This window comes from Phodopus roborovskii, unplaced genomic scaffold (genome assembly GCF_943737965.1).
Source record: "Phodopus roborovskii unplaced genomic scaffold, PHOROB, whole genome shotgun sequence".
In the NCBI taxonomy this organism is placed as follows: Eukaryota; Metazoa; Chordata; class Mammalia; order Rodentia; family Cricetidae; genus Phodopus; species Phodopus roborovskii.
In genome coordinates, this window is record NW_026126408.1 from 4,981,817 (window position 1) to 4,996,985 (window position 15,169).

A 15,169-nucleotide genomic window follows, 5' to 3' on the forward strand; every position below is an offset into this window, starting at 1 on the left:
AGGCCCTGTCTCAAAAACAATCACCTCATTAAGAGATTTTTTTGTTTTGTTTTGTTTTGTTTTTTTGAGCTGGGCATTGGTAGCACACGCCTTTAATCCCAGCACTCAGGAGGCAAGGCAGGTGGATCTCTGTGAGTTCAAGGCCAGCCTGGTCTACAGATCAAGTTCCAGGACAGGGTCCAAAACAATACAGAGAAACCCTGTTTCAAAAAAAACAAAAAATAAAAACAAAAAAAGAGCTCTCCTTTTTTTTCTCCCACTGCCTCTGAAGTATTTAGTGACCACAAAGCTCTTTGCTTTTTGATGACTTATGTCTGCATACTAGGCTGCTCCACTGAGGGTCCCAGTCTACCTTACTATGTCTACATTGAAATCTATACACCTGTCCCTTTGCAGCCTGGTCTGCCTGCTCCTAAAGTTGTCCTAAAGACAACATGTTTAGAGAAGAAGGCCAACAGAAATAGTTGTTGGCATAGAATTCAGTAAGATATGTAAAAACAAAAACTATACTAGAACACTGTCTTCAAATACTTCTTTTCCAAGTCAAGTATGGAAAATGATTTCCTGTGTATCTTTTGTCTTGTATCAACTAGGAATCCTGGATTAAGGTTCCTAAATTCCTCAGCAATATATATGTGAGAAACAGGCATTCTTCAATTGTATTATATTCCTACTCTAAAGTATTAAAATAATGAGAAAAATGGAGACAACACCAAACAGAAAGAAATTTGTGTCATATTCTGTCATGTATTAGTATCAATTATCAAAGTTACCATCAGACAAATGTAACAGGTACACAACTGTAAGAGAATGTAACAAAAGTTGGGCATTATTATGAGAAGATAAGGCCCCTCTTGAGGGTATCTTGGGTAGTATCAAAAACAAGAGGAACCAGGGGTGCAGCTCAGTGGCACAGCCCTTGTCTAAGAGAAGGGAGAGCAAAGAAAGTTAGGAAGAAGGAAGACAGCACCTGCCTGACTCCCCAGGCTTCAACAGCAGCGATATAAAACTATACAAGTGATAGAGTGTATGGAAGCAATGTCTGATCTGATGGAAGTATCAATGCAGGCAGACACAACCGAATATACCTACAATTCCAGCACTGGGAGGGCAAGAGGTAAAAGGACAGGAAGTTCAAGACCAACCTCTGCTACATAACAAGTTAAAGGACAGCCTATGCTACACGGTATCCTATTCAAAAATAAAAAACAGAAAGAATATGAATATTAAACTATAAGGCAAGGGTCTACACAGTACACTTAACTTTGATCCTAAAATCATATACACTGAATAAAAGAAATAGCCAGAGATAGGATACTTTTGTAGAAGTCACAGAAAGCTAAAGAAAGAAATTCTGCACAGAACAAGTTGACTCATCACTGACTTTGCTCTCATCCCTATCACATTAGCATGATTGCTGATACCAAGTTTAGGCCAAAACCCACAAAGGTATATAATATTTATAAATATTCATTTCAAAATACATTAAATTTGCCATTATCATTTCTTCCATAAAAATAACAAATTTAAATGGGCAGTACACAGTACCAAGTAATTCAGGCTATCTGACTAGACGATAACAGTAAGAAGGCCCATGGCAACAAGAGCAGGACAAAGTACTAAGATAGGAAACCTCTCCTTGGATACACCCACTCTCCAGGGTTCTAAAGCATGCTTCAAAGAGAATAAAAGCCCAGCAGAGAACACTTACTTCTGTCCAGCTTTCACAAAACCTTTTAAAGAGGATCCTCTATTAGTAGCAACTGCTTTTCCACCAAGGCCAACTATGAGAGCGGTGAGTACAGCACTCTTTCCACCTAAAGAAACACATTTAAAAATTCACAAAGAGAAAATGCTAACTTTACAACTTTATTCAAAAGGACAGCCGCATCTGTCAATCTGAAGTGAAATGTTACAAATTCAATTATAATTTTCCTTCGGTGCTAAGGTGGCAAACTAAGAAAAGTTCCACATTAAGAACTACCTCACTGTAGCCAGGAGGAAAATTTTATACATTTCAGATACCAAATTTGTACCCACAATAAGTAGGAAAATGGTCAATATCTTTCCAACCCAAAACTCAATCTATCATCTTGGTGAATCAAACTACCAAATACATTTACATATGTAATTAAGTTACAAAATTTGCCATTTATCCTAATTTAATTATGTCTACTCCTTTCATCACAAAAGAAACTTTTAACTATCTCTCAAATTGTAAGAAACTCCACATGGGAAAGAAAGCATGTCTCTTTCAATATATGATGTATCTTGGAAATCAGCACATGTATTCACTGAACACATTAAACAGAAAAAAAATTAGAAAATCACATATTTCTAATTTAATATTTTGACAATTTTTAATTCAATATCTTAAACTTTAACATTGACCCTTAATTTTAATATTCCTGCCCCTTATGTTTAATTCTGAAGTGTAATTCTTTTTATTCTAAAAGATATAAAACACCACTTTTAAACTCCACTTTTAAACTCTTAACAGATTTTAGCTTAACAGATATAGCAACCACTTTCTGAATTTCATCATCCACCAATCAATTAACAATTATCTCCTACAACATAACACCAAATTAGCCAACAGAGAATAATGATTATCTTAATTTAGCTCCTGGAATGCCTTTCAAGTTCTTACTCATTTTTTCTCTGCTACCAGGTATAATGCTTTAGTTAATTCTCCTTTATTAAGGTTTATAAAAGAAACCACTCAAACTTTTAAAAGTACACAACTTGGAGAAACTATGATTCTTTCTTTACTTCTTGCACTTTGCAACCTCCCTGTAATAATGACCCTTTTCTCCATTCACACTCTCCTGCTAAAATCTCTTCCTTCTTCACTGAATGACAGAGGCAGCAATAATAAAGAAAAGGGACTATGGAGCCACACATACCTAATTTCCTTGCATGGTAATGTCATTAGGTGGTACACTGTACATTATCTCAGTCACTCCTGATACCTGCCACAATGTAGCTAGTCTGTCACAATCTTGCCCATGTCAACCCATCACTCAGAAGTTTTTAACTGACTACCCACTGTCCAATGAATAAGACTCTAAAATCTTTACCAAGCCTTTAAGACCTTCAACAATCCTATATACAATTCTGTCATATTCTACCTTTCCACATCATGTACTGTATGATACAACACAAAGTTAAGTCCTATTCTCCATATACACCTCCTATCCTCTAAACATTTGAGAATGAGCCTACTGTGCCTAAAACATCTAAGCTTCTTGACAAATGAGTCTTAAGAAATCTTTAAGTTTCATCCAAGTACCAGCAAAAACACATATCCTCATAAAAACCACTGATGATAACAATGGAATGTCACTTCCATTTTTTGGATTTCTAATGCACTTCATCTGTGCCTTATCTAGTGTTTATACCAGGTCACTGTGGTATCTTCTACTGAGAGGACAGGAGGCTCCTTAGACCCAGAAGTTTGAGGTGAGCCTGAGCAAAGCAACTGAGATTCTATCTTAAGAAAATGAAAGGGAAAGGAGGAAGGAAGGAAGGAAGGAAGGAAGGAAGGAAGGAAGGAGAGGGAGAGGGAGGGGGAAAGGGAAGGAGAGAGAGAGAGAGAGAGAGGGGGGGGGAATGGTATATGAATGAATATATGGAATGAAGAAAGAGATGGCATAGTGGTTAAGAGTACTTGCTGCTCCTGGATAGAACCCAGGTTCAGTTCCCAACACCTGGCTCACAACCATCTGTAACTTCAGTTCCAGGGGATTGAAAGCCATCTTCTGACCTCTGAGCCTCTGAGAGCAATGCATGCATATAGTCCACATAAATGCACGCAGGCAAACAGTCATATACATAAAAATAAATAAATCTAAAAGACAACAGAAAAAAGGGGAAGAAATGTGTATACCTACTACTTAAATAACATATCTAAAATAATTTAGTATTTTCTTGAAGTGTAAATTAAGTACTGTGAAGCAACAAAGTTTAGACCCAAATATTTATCAGCATTAACAGTCATCTATTTAACAAAGCTCATGCAATATCATCACAAAGTAGAGTACAAAGAGGGCAAAGGCACTTACTTCCATTGTTGCCAACAACGAAGTTGACATTAGAACCAAATTTAAAAGGTCCAAGCATTGAGTGGCACATGAAGTTTCTCAGCTGAATACTCTCAATGATTCCAACTTCTGCTGCAGTCTGTTAACAACAAAGAAATTGGGGGAGAAATCAATCTTTCTAATCCACGCACTGCTAACACCCAAGCATTAGACAGACCAGCAGTATTTATCAATAAACAGTTATATCATGAGCAACAATAACTTTAATGACCGTAATTAAATAATGCAAATTTTCTTTAGGTTACCACTAGTTCTACAAACTATCTGCCCTATGTTTGACGATGGAATTCATTCTCTGACATGGCATTCCAGTTTTGTAACAGAGAATTCAAAGAGCATTGTACCCAAATCTGTAAAGCAAAAAATAAAAGCTCCCATATTATAAATGTTAGGATTGAGATTATTATAAAATTTTTTCATCAGTATTTGGCCAACAGTACTCAGCTGTACTCTACAGATGTTAAGTAGCAGAATAAACCAACCAGATTTTCAGTCCTAACATTTCAGAGACCATTTTAATGTAATCACCAATTTTAATGGGTTCTTCTGAAACTCCATCTTAACTCTAGCCTATACCTTATTAAAAAGCAGAGAATATTTACATTATTGCACAAGGAAGAGATCATCAGGTATTTCTGATTCATAAATTTCTAAGAATATGTTTACTTTATGGTAAAGAGTCACATGCAATTATTAAGAAATGAGACTCTATGTGCTCTTCCCTCAGCTTCTGCCAATGGGCAGTTTAATAAAGCACAGTTATCTCAGGCAAGACATGGACACTGACAGTCTACACACACTGTTTCCCTCACAAGCAATCCCTTAAGTTGTAAGGAATCATAATCACGATGACATCCCTTTCAACACACACCAACCACTTATCCACTAGTCTCTTCTTTATTTCTGTAAATGTTATTCCAAAAATGCCAACTAAATGCACTTAACACAAAACATAATCTTTGGGAACCGGCTTTTTCTGCTCAGCTTAATTGTCTGCTGTTGACTCTGCCATGGCTAAGCAGTATTTCACGAAATGGATGTACCACAGGGTGGTAGTCACCAAATCACAAGTGCACTTATTTTCAATTTAACTTTTTGTGAATAAGCTAATAAAAATATGGGACATTGTGTACTAAAATAAATTTCTTGGGAACAAATGCTAGGTCATATTGCAATTTTCTATTGTTTTTCACAGAAACAAACTTTCCCCAGTAGTGGTAACAAGTTACATCCCATCAGCAATGCACGAATGATTCAGCGCATTCTTGCCACCTGATGATACCACTAATTTACACTTTAAAATTCTAATAAGTATGCAATGATAGTTCAGATTTAAGTGTGAAGGACAACTATAGTGGGTCAAGTCAATTATCATGGCCTCTATTCTATTCATAGTATTGGCAATTTACTTCTCAATTTCCTACTGGTCTTACTACAGGTTTGCCAATTTTATTTAAAAGATTTAGTTATTTGTCTGTCCCATTATTTTCTTCAGAATTTCTAATTATTAACATAAACTTCAAAATCAGAAGCTAATTTTACCCAGCTCTTTAAAACTCTTATGCTTTCTCCAGACTACAAATTATGAAATATGATATATAAAATGACCATGAGAAACAAACTAATTGAAAGGCATTATTTTGTAATTCTGTGCTTACCAAAGTAGAGGTTCCGTTAGTGAAAGAAATTGTACATTCATCTTCATCTCCATCTTTATCAAAATCTTCCAGTTCTTGTCTTGGCCTTTTAGCATTTTCAGGAGAGCAGAAATTTTCTTCCTTTCTTTTGGCCATCAGATCTGAACAAACATTTACAGTAACAACAACATAAGCCAAGGACAGCTATAAAGACGATTCAGTAAACACTTTACAATATAAAATCACACAAAACTCCTTTAATTTTAAGGAAAAAGATCCCCTTGAACCTCCAAAAAGAAACGCAACCCCACTAATGTAGTTGTTCCTTAAGACCTGAGTTCGACCTCTAATTTCCAGACATGTCAGAAAGTAATGTTACAGTATCTTAAAAGAAACACCACCACATGAGTCGAACACTTCAGCTGATTTTACCTCACAGTTACTCATGGTTATAAATTAAGAGCCTAGCTGAATATTTTCTTCCCATACCCACTAAAGGGAAAAATATTTTATTGGTAAAAACTCTGTCTTCTAGTTTCCTATAAGTCAAGAGGACACAGTCCCTCCTGAAATTATTACAGCATTCAACTGCTATAACTTATAAAGTGGTATTAATCAAATAAAATTTGATTTTTTTAAAGTATTTCCCAAAGGAAGAAATTTTGAAGCAGTGATATCTCACACTAGTAGTTTCCCTGTTCCCTAGATAGTCCATTCCAATTGTCATAAACAAAGTACTTAAAAAACACAACAGACACTGCTCTTGCCAAAGTCATGAACTAAAAACAAGAAAGTTAGAGCAGTAGGGACGTAAGGATCATAAAATGATTTGTAGACTTGATGTTCAGAATGCGGTTCAAAGACCCTGGGAGCTGAACAGATATCCCCAGTCCCGGGCCCCATATTAGAGCATGCAAATAAGACCCTTGATAAGACTTTAGGTGATGCAAAAGCAGTTTTATACAATTTGAGAACTGGTAAATCACACTTCTAAGAGACTTGGACTCTGTGCCACTCTGACATCAAGTATCTTTAATAAAAGGTATAGTAGCAGCCAAAGGACATTTAACCTAGACCAATACTTTTCCAGGGAATATTACCATTAAGCACAACTGTATCATATTAGCAACTTTCTCTGCAAATAGTTTAATATTTATCTCAAATCTCTTATAGAAGCCAAAACTTCAAAACCAAGAATCTTTTTATCAAATAACTTAATCACAAGAATCAATGTATATTAGGTTTAGCTTGTGGCTAATTTAAATTCCCCAAATACCACCAGGTCATTATTTCCCAGCGACACTTTCTGTCTCATCCACTCTTTATTCCTTTACCAGTTATTCGGTAATAACATAAATTACTAAACAAAGAGAGGCATTGTTTTTATTAATGACTCACAGATGATCTGACAGAAAGAAAGCACTCAAAAATAGCCTGGCTTACTTAAGTACTTCATCCCTAGAAAGCAGTTTGGCAAGTAAAACTGGGATGAGGTAGGTATATTAAGATAAGTGTGATGAATCTGCACTGTACACAAGAATCTACACTACACAAGAGATACTACATTCAAATACCTTATACTGAGGCTGCTTTTTATTTGATGGTTATAGCCTGGGATTAGCATTCTGCTAGGTTTTCAAGATAACTTGCATCTGAGACACAGAAGAATCCTCCTAACTTTTAAATAGAAAGTACTTTGAAATTTAAAGACAACAGACTTACAAAAAACATGTATGAGTGTCCTGAGTATGAGATATAGGCAATAAATAGTAAACCATTATTACTAACTAGATAAAAGACACAACATATAAAAAGGGAAAGATTCCTCTGAGACCTTGAGTATACTGAAAGAGTAATATCATTTATTTTACTTACCTACAATTTTTAAATTTTAGTTGTTTTGGTTTGTGTGTTGGTTTAAGACATGGCCTAGCTATTCAGCCCAGGCTATCCTGGAACTTGAGTGCTGGGATTACAGTTTCGTGCCATAGCCCTAGAAAAGTGTCACCTCTTCTCGTCTAAGAAATAAACTTTAAAGCAGGAACAGTGAAGAACATCCAAAAAAGTTAAGAAGAAAAATCAGTAACTAAGGGTTGAATGAAGCATTAAGATACACATGAAATTTTAATGACATCCTATAAGTTTTAGCAAGATTAAAAAATTTGGATTCCTGAGCTTTAATTTTTTTATATGTAACTCATACTTCCCATTAATGACAAAGTAGAGATTAATAGTAGTGTCTAGGGTAACAGGATTAGACTTATTTAATTCTATAACTATTAGAACTAAGTTTTTGTTTGTTTCTTGGTTTTTTTTGTTTGTTTGTTGGTTGGTTTTCTCTGTGGCTTTGGACCCTGTCCTGGAACTATCTCTGTAGATCTCTGCCTCCCAAGTGCTGGGATTAAAGGCATGTGCCACCACCTCCCAGCTAGAGCTAAGTATTTTTAAATTACTTTAACTACCGCTACCTGAGGCAGAAGTGACAGATTCAGATATCTGCTCTGAACAGTGTTTACCACATCCCTAATTGTACTTTTCTCATCTACAAAATGCATTCATTCTATATTAAACAACCTTAATGTACTGAATTAACACAGTGTTTGGAATATATTACAAAATCAAATGAGGTTAACTAGATAATACAGTAAAACATTTTGTTAAGTCTAAACACCAAGAAATCCAAGACCAGCAGAAACTGGGAAGCCCTGTACTTTCAGGTAATTGACTTGAATATTCAAAATTGAGTTGAAAGCATAATATGGGATACACTAAGAATAATGCCAAAGTAGCAGCTTCTAATAAACTTCTAAACAAAAACCAGAGCAAGAACAGGGATGAAGCAGTGGTGATGACACCATATAGTTAAAAAGACTAGGTCAAAGTCTGAGTGAGTAGAATTAATATTTGTTGAGTTGCCTATGGTTAGCTCAGAAGTAAACTATATCCTGTGATCTCTTCATGATACAGATCATTCCTTATTCTACAAGGGAAACTGAAACACAAATGTAGTATTTCCACCAGGCATTGCTAGCGCTCATCTTTAATCCCAGCACTTGAGAAGCAGAGGCAGGTGGATCTGTGAGTTCGAGGCCAGCCTGGTCTACAGAACAAGTTCCAGGACAGGCTCCAAAGTAATACAAAGAAACCCAGCCTCAACCACCCCCCCTCCCAAAAAAACAGAAAATGTAGTATTTCCACCCGTATAGCATCTACTTAGTAACCAGATGCAGACAGAGCCATCCAGCTTATGTCCAGGTTCCTACTGCCATAAATTGAGTTTAGCCAATACTTGATTCACACTCCATGACTGACAATCTGTTATTTTCTTGCATGCCTCTTGAAAAACTAGAAAGAATTCTATTCTAAAGCGTTCCTCTCTGTTCCTTCAAATCACACAGTTTCACTTTTTCACTTAATGCCATCAACCATTATAAACAGACAATATTTGTCAAGAGGAAAGGATAATAAATTTGTTTTGTTTGCAAACACTTGAGTTTGAAGGGTTCGGAGGGATAGACTCTGAGATACTCTGCCATAGAAAGCAATCTAGAAGTGGGGGAAAGAAAATTAGGTGGTTTGAAGTTGGCAACCAAAGAAAGCATGCAGAGGGGAAAGGACCTAACTTGTCAATTTAAAGAAACACAGACCTGGGCTCATGTACACACAAAGCACAACTGACCACACTGGACCCTCAGGTGCCTGGTCTTACTGGGCTGGAAAGATGGCTCAGAGATGGCTCAGAGATTAAGAACACTGACTGTTCTTCCTGAGAATTTAAGTCTGAATCCCAGCACTCACATGGAGGTTTGCAGATCTGTAGCCACAATCCTAGGGAGCTAATACCTAAGTGGACACCGGGCATGTATATGATACACAGACATATATACATGCTGGAAAAACAGCCATACACATAAATTTCAAATATAATGCATTATACTATTCCAGTAAACTTTTTAGTTATCTATTATTTCTTGAAAGTAAGTCAACTACTGGGGGGGGGGGGTGTCCCTAAATGTTAAAGTAGCAATCTACCGCTGAAATACACTCCTAGACTGCCTACTATATCTTGATTGACTGTCCTAACAAAATGGTAGTTTTGGCACTTAGTAAAATAAACCTTCCAGCATTAACACTTGCTTTCCACTAACACCCAACAGGCTGTTTATACTGGCTTTTTGTTGAGCTCAATACTGAACACTTTATACTGAATTAATCTCTCAGGATTCTTGTGACTTACAACTCTGAGGTAAGGAGCTGGAATTATTCTCCAGAAAGTCTTATCTGCCTCGTGTGGGGGGAAAAAATGTTTTTAAGCAATTGCAAAAGGTCTCTAAGCTTACTATACACACTCAGAAAATAATTTCTGCTTTTGAACAGTTTTCCTCTGTATCCTGAGCTATATAACCCAAACTTTCCTGTCTCATCCCAGCTCCTTCTAACTGAGATTACAGGCCTGAGTCACCATTCCCAGCTCAGAAAAATCTTTTTTTTCAGGCCGGGCCTCATGTAACCCAAGCTGGCTTCAAGTTTGCTATGCAGCTAAGGTCCTTGATGCTCCTGCCTGCACCTCCTGGATACTAGGATTACAGGCCTGCACCACCACCAAGTTGCAAGTGATGGTGGGAACTGAACTCGGGGTGGGGTTCTGTGACTGCTGCTAGGCAAGCAAGCTACCATCAGCACTCTAGTCCCCAGGTCCCAGGGGAAAAAAAAAAATTACTAACTTAAATTTCAACATTAAAAAAAAACATCAGTTTCACACACTACCTGGATAAGTCTTAGGGGGAAATTCTAACACTTCATCACCCACTCCTCCCTCAAAAGTAGATGCTGGCCACTGCTGATTCTATCTTACATTTTTAAAGATCCCAGACTCCTTCTCCGAGTCAAGGAATATGGCTTTTCTAACTTTGAACAGACATCTCAGAAGAGCTTGCCTTTAAAATGCAAGCTTGGTCTTCTGTCTACTCTACACTAAGTGCTCACATAACTTATCTTAGGGCTTTAAATGTCAATTAATTGCTTTCTAGGAATCGGGAATCTCACCTCAAGCCCTAGCCTCCTAGAGTCCTTTCTCCACCCCCAGACCTGTTTTCTAGATTTGCCAATCAGGATTTCCCTCCAATTCCACAGTAATGAAGGGCAAGAAATGCCACCCAAACCTTTCACACACGACGGTTTCCTCTCCCTGGTCAATCCGAATGCTGTTTAGGGGAAACTGGATTTAACGGCAAACTCAGATTTCAGTGGCATTTCCAGTCGTGTCCCCTCCACCCCTCACCCGTCCACGGTACTGCGCATGGAATACCCAGCTCCGACGCCGGCCTCAGCCCCGGCCCGACCTCTGCGGCTGCCCGCCAACGCCCGGGCCGCCTGGGGACGCGCGAGGGCGGGCCGGCGCTCACGGCCAAGTTTCCCGATGTGGAGAGCGGCGACCCGCCGAGAGCGCGAAGGTCCCCGCGGCCCGCGCGCAGGCCCGACCCTCGGCACCCTCGGCACCCGCAGCTTCCAGGAGGGCCGAGGGCGGCCCGCCGAGGCACGGGGCTGCGGGCATGGACAGAGGGAGCGCGCGCGCCCTTACTCTACCTCCAACAAGTCGCGGTCGCCCCGGGGAAGGGAGTCGGCACGGCTGTCACGACGCGAAGGCCACCCTGAGGGCGTCCGACCTCGGCCACTGCTCGCCCGCCAAGCAGGGCGAACCCGCCCCGAAAGCAGGCGGGAGCCCCGCAGACAGGCGCCCGCCGCGGGACAGTCCGCGCCTGCGCCCCGCCCCTCCCCGCCCCCGGGCCCCGCCCGCGCCTGCGCGCTCCCGGCCTCTCGCGCCGCTCTGGTCGACGAGAGGGAGCCGGAAGTGCGCTCAGCGGGCGGGAGTGGGAGGGGCGGAGGAGGAAGCAGAGAGGCACGCGCCCCTCACGGCGGATCTAGACCGTGGAGGAAGCGGGTGGGAAGATCGCCGGGCGCCCTGGCAACAGGTCTACGCATGCGTCCGTGGGGCCGATTGCAAGAGGGGAAAGAGAAACCCCGAGGGAGCGAGGGGCGGGTTCAGGAAAGAAAGCGAACCGTTTCCCGGAAGGGGCGGGACTACTGGCAAGGGCGCTGGATTCGAAATTGCGGCCCTGCGCTTAGCAGTTGGGGATGCTGCTTGGGAAGGGCCTTTTGTTTTGATTGTTTTTGTTTTTTGTTTTAACTTTGGCTTGAAGGGATCGGGGACTTGAGGGCGGCGGTAGTTACTAGACTCCAGGCCCAGACTGGTAAATGACAGACGTGTTCCTTCCACAGCCGCGAGGAGGGGCTGTGTGGGTAAGTCCCGCGGGACAGGCTGAGGCCGGCCGGCCGGTGCTTGCACAGACTTCTAGAACGGAGGCGGGAGGACGAGCTCGCCCACAGCCGCCCTGCGGGGCCACGTCCCTTTCCTCCTGGACACCCCTCGCCTTCCCCGAGGCCCACTCACATGCCACTCTGCATTATGGTAGCAAGTGGGAAAACAGTTTTACAGCGGTCACCACTTGGGTGTGCCTGTGGGGTGGTATGTGTGGTCCTTTCTCCCCTACCCGCTCCACCCTCGGGTGGCCATAGATTTAAATAGCAGTTAAAGTTGTTCTTGGGCCTTCTCCCTTCGCCCCTTGACTCGATGCTAACCATCCATTCCGTCTTTACACAACTTCATCCATTTGCCTTTTTACCCGAGTAACCTCACTGTTTCAGCTTTCCTTCCTATGTCGGGGGAAGTGGCATTCGCTGTGTCACCCCAACCTCGGTGTGCAACCTCAGGTCTCCGGTAATGAAGTCAATTCCCTCATTCAAAGCCACCATTCATTTCAAAAAATAATGCGTCCTTTATCCTGGATTGGTGAAAAGTATGGCATCATCAAAGTAGACTAACCATCCTTGTAGCTAACGGGAACAGCCTCTGGCAGTACTATCATTATATTAAAATGCTGATTTGTGTCCCTCTATAGCTTCAGTCTACCAAGATATTTAAATCCAGACCCTAAGTTTTACTTTATCTCCAGCACCTAGGCATATTCCTAATAAATACTAATAGGTAAAATCAATATGAGCCTCAGAGTTTAAATTCATATGACAGGATAACTGGAAGAAATTTAAAACAGCACAACTTGGTGAAATGATGTGGTAAATCCCATGCAGTTACAGGAAGTTTATATTGTTTGCTAATCTTTATATGAAAGTATAGTTGACTAATGCGAATTTGGAAATTTGACTATTTCCTGTCCCTTCATTCAACTTTGACAGAGAAGAAAATATGCCTTAATAAAACGTGTTTTTGCATAAATAAAGCTATTGGCTTCTTTTTATGTTCTTTACATTTGATTCATTAGTGGAATTAGCAAGGGTCTGTGCTTTTCTCGCCTCGTTCAGTTTTATAATTAACCAATAGAAACTTAATAGCTTCTGAGGAAGCTTTAGGAGCACAAATGGATTTATGGGCGCCATATGGTTACTTCAAAGGATCTGTTTTTTGTTTTATCTTGAAGTAGATTCTTAGGCCCTTTGTTAATGTAGACACTTATTTTCTATCAAGCAATAGTCTGGGTATTCCTGCTACCAAAACTGATCTTGAAGGTCAGAGGATGTTAGAATTTCATCATGTGTCTGGTTTAATATGTCTCCTTTCCTAGAAAGGCTGGTGGTCTCTCTGAGGCTATAAGGTTGATCAGTAGTATATCCAAAACACAAACCCTCGAAGTATGGACTCCAATCAAGATACATGAAGCTATTCATAACTTATACAACTATTTCCTATATATCCCAACTTTGTTGATTCCTTTCTTTTATACAACCAATTCTCAAAAATTAGAAATATGTTAGGAGACAAATTTATGTTGACTGCATCATCAGAGTGACAGTAGTAGTTATAATAAAGAGGCTTGAATAGAAACTCACCAAGTTGCATGGTTTTGGAGGATGTAATAGCTGTAGTATTTTTAAGTTTTACTTAATGCTAATCTTTCTTCAAGTAAGGAATATGGCCTGATCAAAAACTGTCTGTACTGTCTTTTAGTGCAGTTACACATCCTAAGCACTGTTCCATTTGGTCTCATGGTGTTTTACAAGCTTCTGTAGTCTAACTATTGCTATGCAATATCACTTCAGAGAAATGACTGGTACTAAGAGTACGTAGCAGTGAATGGTGGCTTAATTTAAAGATTTTGGATTAACTGCATTCTTAAAACAGGTTGTATGTACTTTCTAACACAGTACATTGGGTGGGCTTCAAGACAGCACGGGTTTTTTTTTTAAGATTGTAGAATTGGAGAAAATCCTAAAATGATATTTTTTAAAAATAGCTAGGCATGAACATGCCTTTAATCTCAGCACTATGTAGGAAGAGGCACTCAGATCTCTGAGAGTTCAAGGCCAGCCTGGTCAACATAGTGAGTTCAGGATAGCTAGAATCATACAGTAAGACCCTACGTCAAAATAAATGTGTGTGTGTGTGTGTGTGTGTGTGTGTGTGTGTGTAGTATATATAAACATATATTGTAGATGTATATATGTTAAACTTATAGTACATAATTTTATAATGTTTGTATTTCCTTATAAAATAGTCACCTTAATTGGTAAAAGCGATATTTTAATAATTTATTTTTTCAAACATGATTGTTCAGGCTGTTATGGAGAGAAAAACTGTACACAAATGGGGAAAAAGTAAAAAGAAGCTGGGACTCTAATTACAGACTTACAACTGTATATAGCAGAGTTAGTGAAGTACTGTTAGAAATGGGGGATTAAGAATACATTTTGTAGACACAGAATGTATTTGGCTGTTGAGAACAAAGCTTAAGCCATCATACTTGGGAAACACTAAGACTGAAACAGTTTGTATGGGATTAAAGAGTTTGGTAAAAAACCAGTCAATTCAGGCTGGAGAGAAGGCTCAGAGGTTAAGAGCACTGGCTGCTATTCCATACATCATAAATTCAATTCCCAGCAACCACATCTATTTCTAGTGCCCTCTTCTGGCATAAAGGCCTACATGCAGATAGAGCGCTCATACACGTAAAGTAAATAAATAAATACATTTAAAAAAAAAAAAAAAAGGCAATTCCAGTATATGGGCAATGAGATGAGATCACACCATTCTACCCAGCCAGGCCAGACCCTGTCTCAAAAACAAACAGAGAAGATGCAGTATCCAGCAAGAATTAAATAAGTAGGCTGTTTGTCACTTCAGAGATTACAGCTACTGACAAGCATTAGTAAGTTTAGAGGCCAGGCTAGCAAATAAAACTAATTCTTGTGGCTACATCTACACTTAGTATAGTTCTAACCCATACTTTTTGTAGTTTTGTTTGTTTTATCTGGTAATGCTTGATGGCTTTTTAGGAAATTGAAGAAGCTCTAATAAAAATAGTGTAAGTTTCTAAGAAACACCAAGGATGACAGCAATGGTCTATATTGTTTTGA

At 39.5% G+C, this 15,169-nt stretch overlaps 1 protein-coding gene across 3 annotated transcripts in view; it reads right to left on the bottom strand.

The window, feature by feature from the left end:
• Positions 1-11,506, bottom strand: part of Smc6 (structural maintenance of chromosomes 6) — a 53,778-nt gene extending 42,272 nt beyond the window's left edge. Inside the window, exons 1-4 of one of the 3 annotated variants that reach the window (XM_051181650.1) lie at positions 11,327-11,505; positions 5,762-5,901; positions 4,065-4,182; positions 1,712-1,817 (exon numbers count right to left, since the gene is read on the bottom strand). In XM_051181650.1, the coding sequence (XP_051037607.1) occupies positions 1,712-1,817; positions 4,065-4,182; positions 5,762-5,896 (359 nt within the window). In that variant the 5' untranslated portion in view covers positions 5,897-5,901; positions 11,327-11,505. Of the gene's footprint in view, positions 1-1,711; positions 1,818-4,064; positions 4,183-5,761; positions 5,902-10,902; positions 10,920-11,326 lie in introns of those variants that run through there. The other 2 variants (XM_051181651.1, XM_051181652.1) reach the window with 2 other exon arrangements.
• Positions 11,507-15,169: the final 3,663 nt, after the last annotated feature.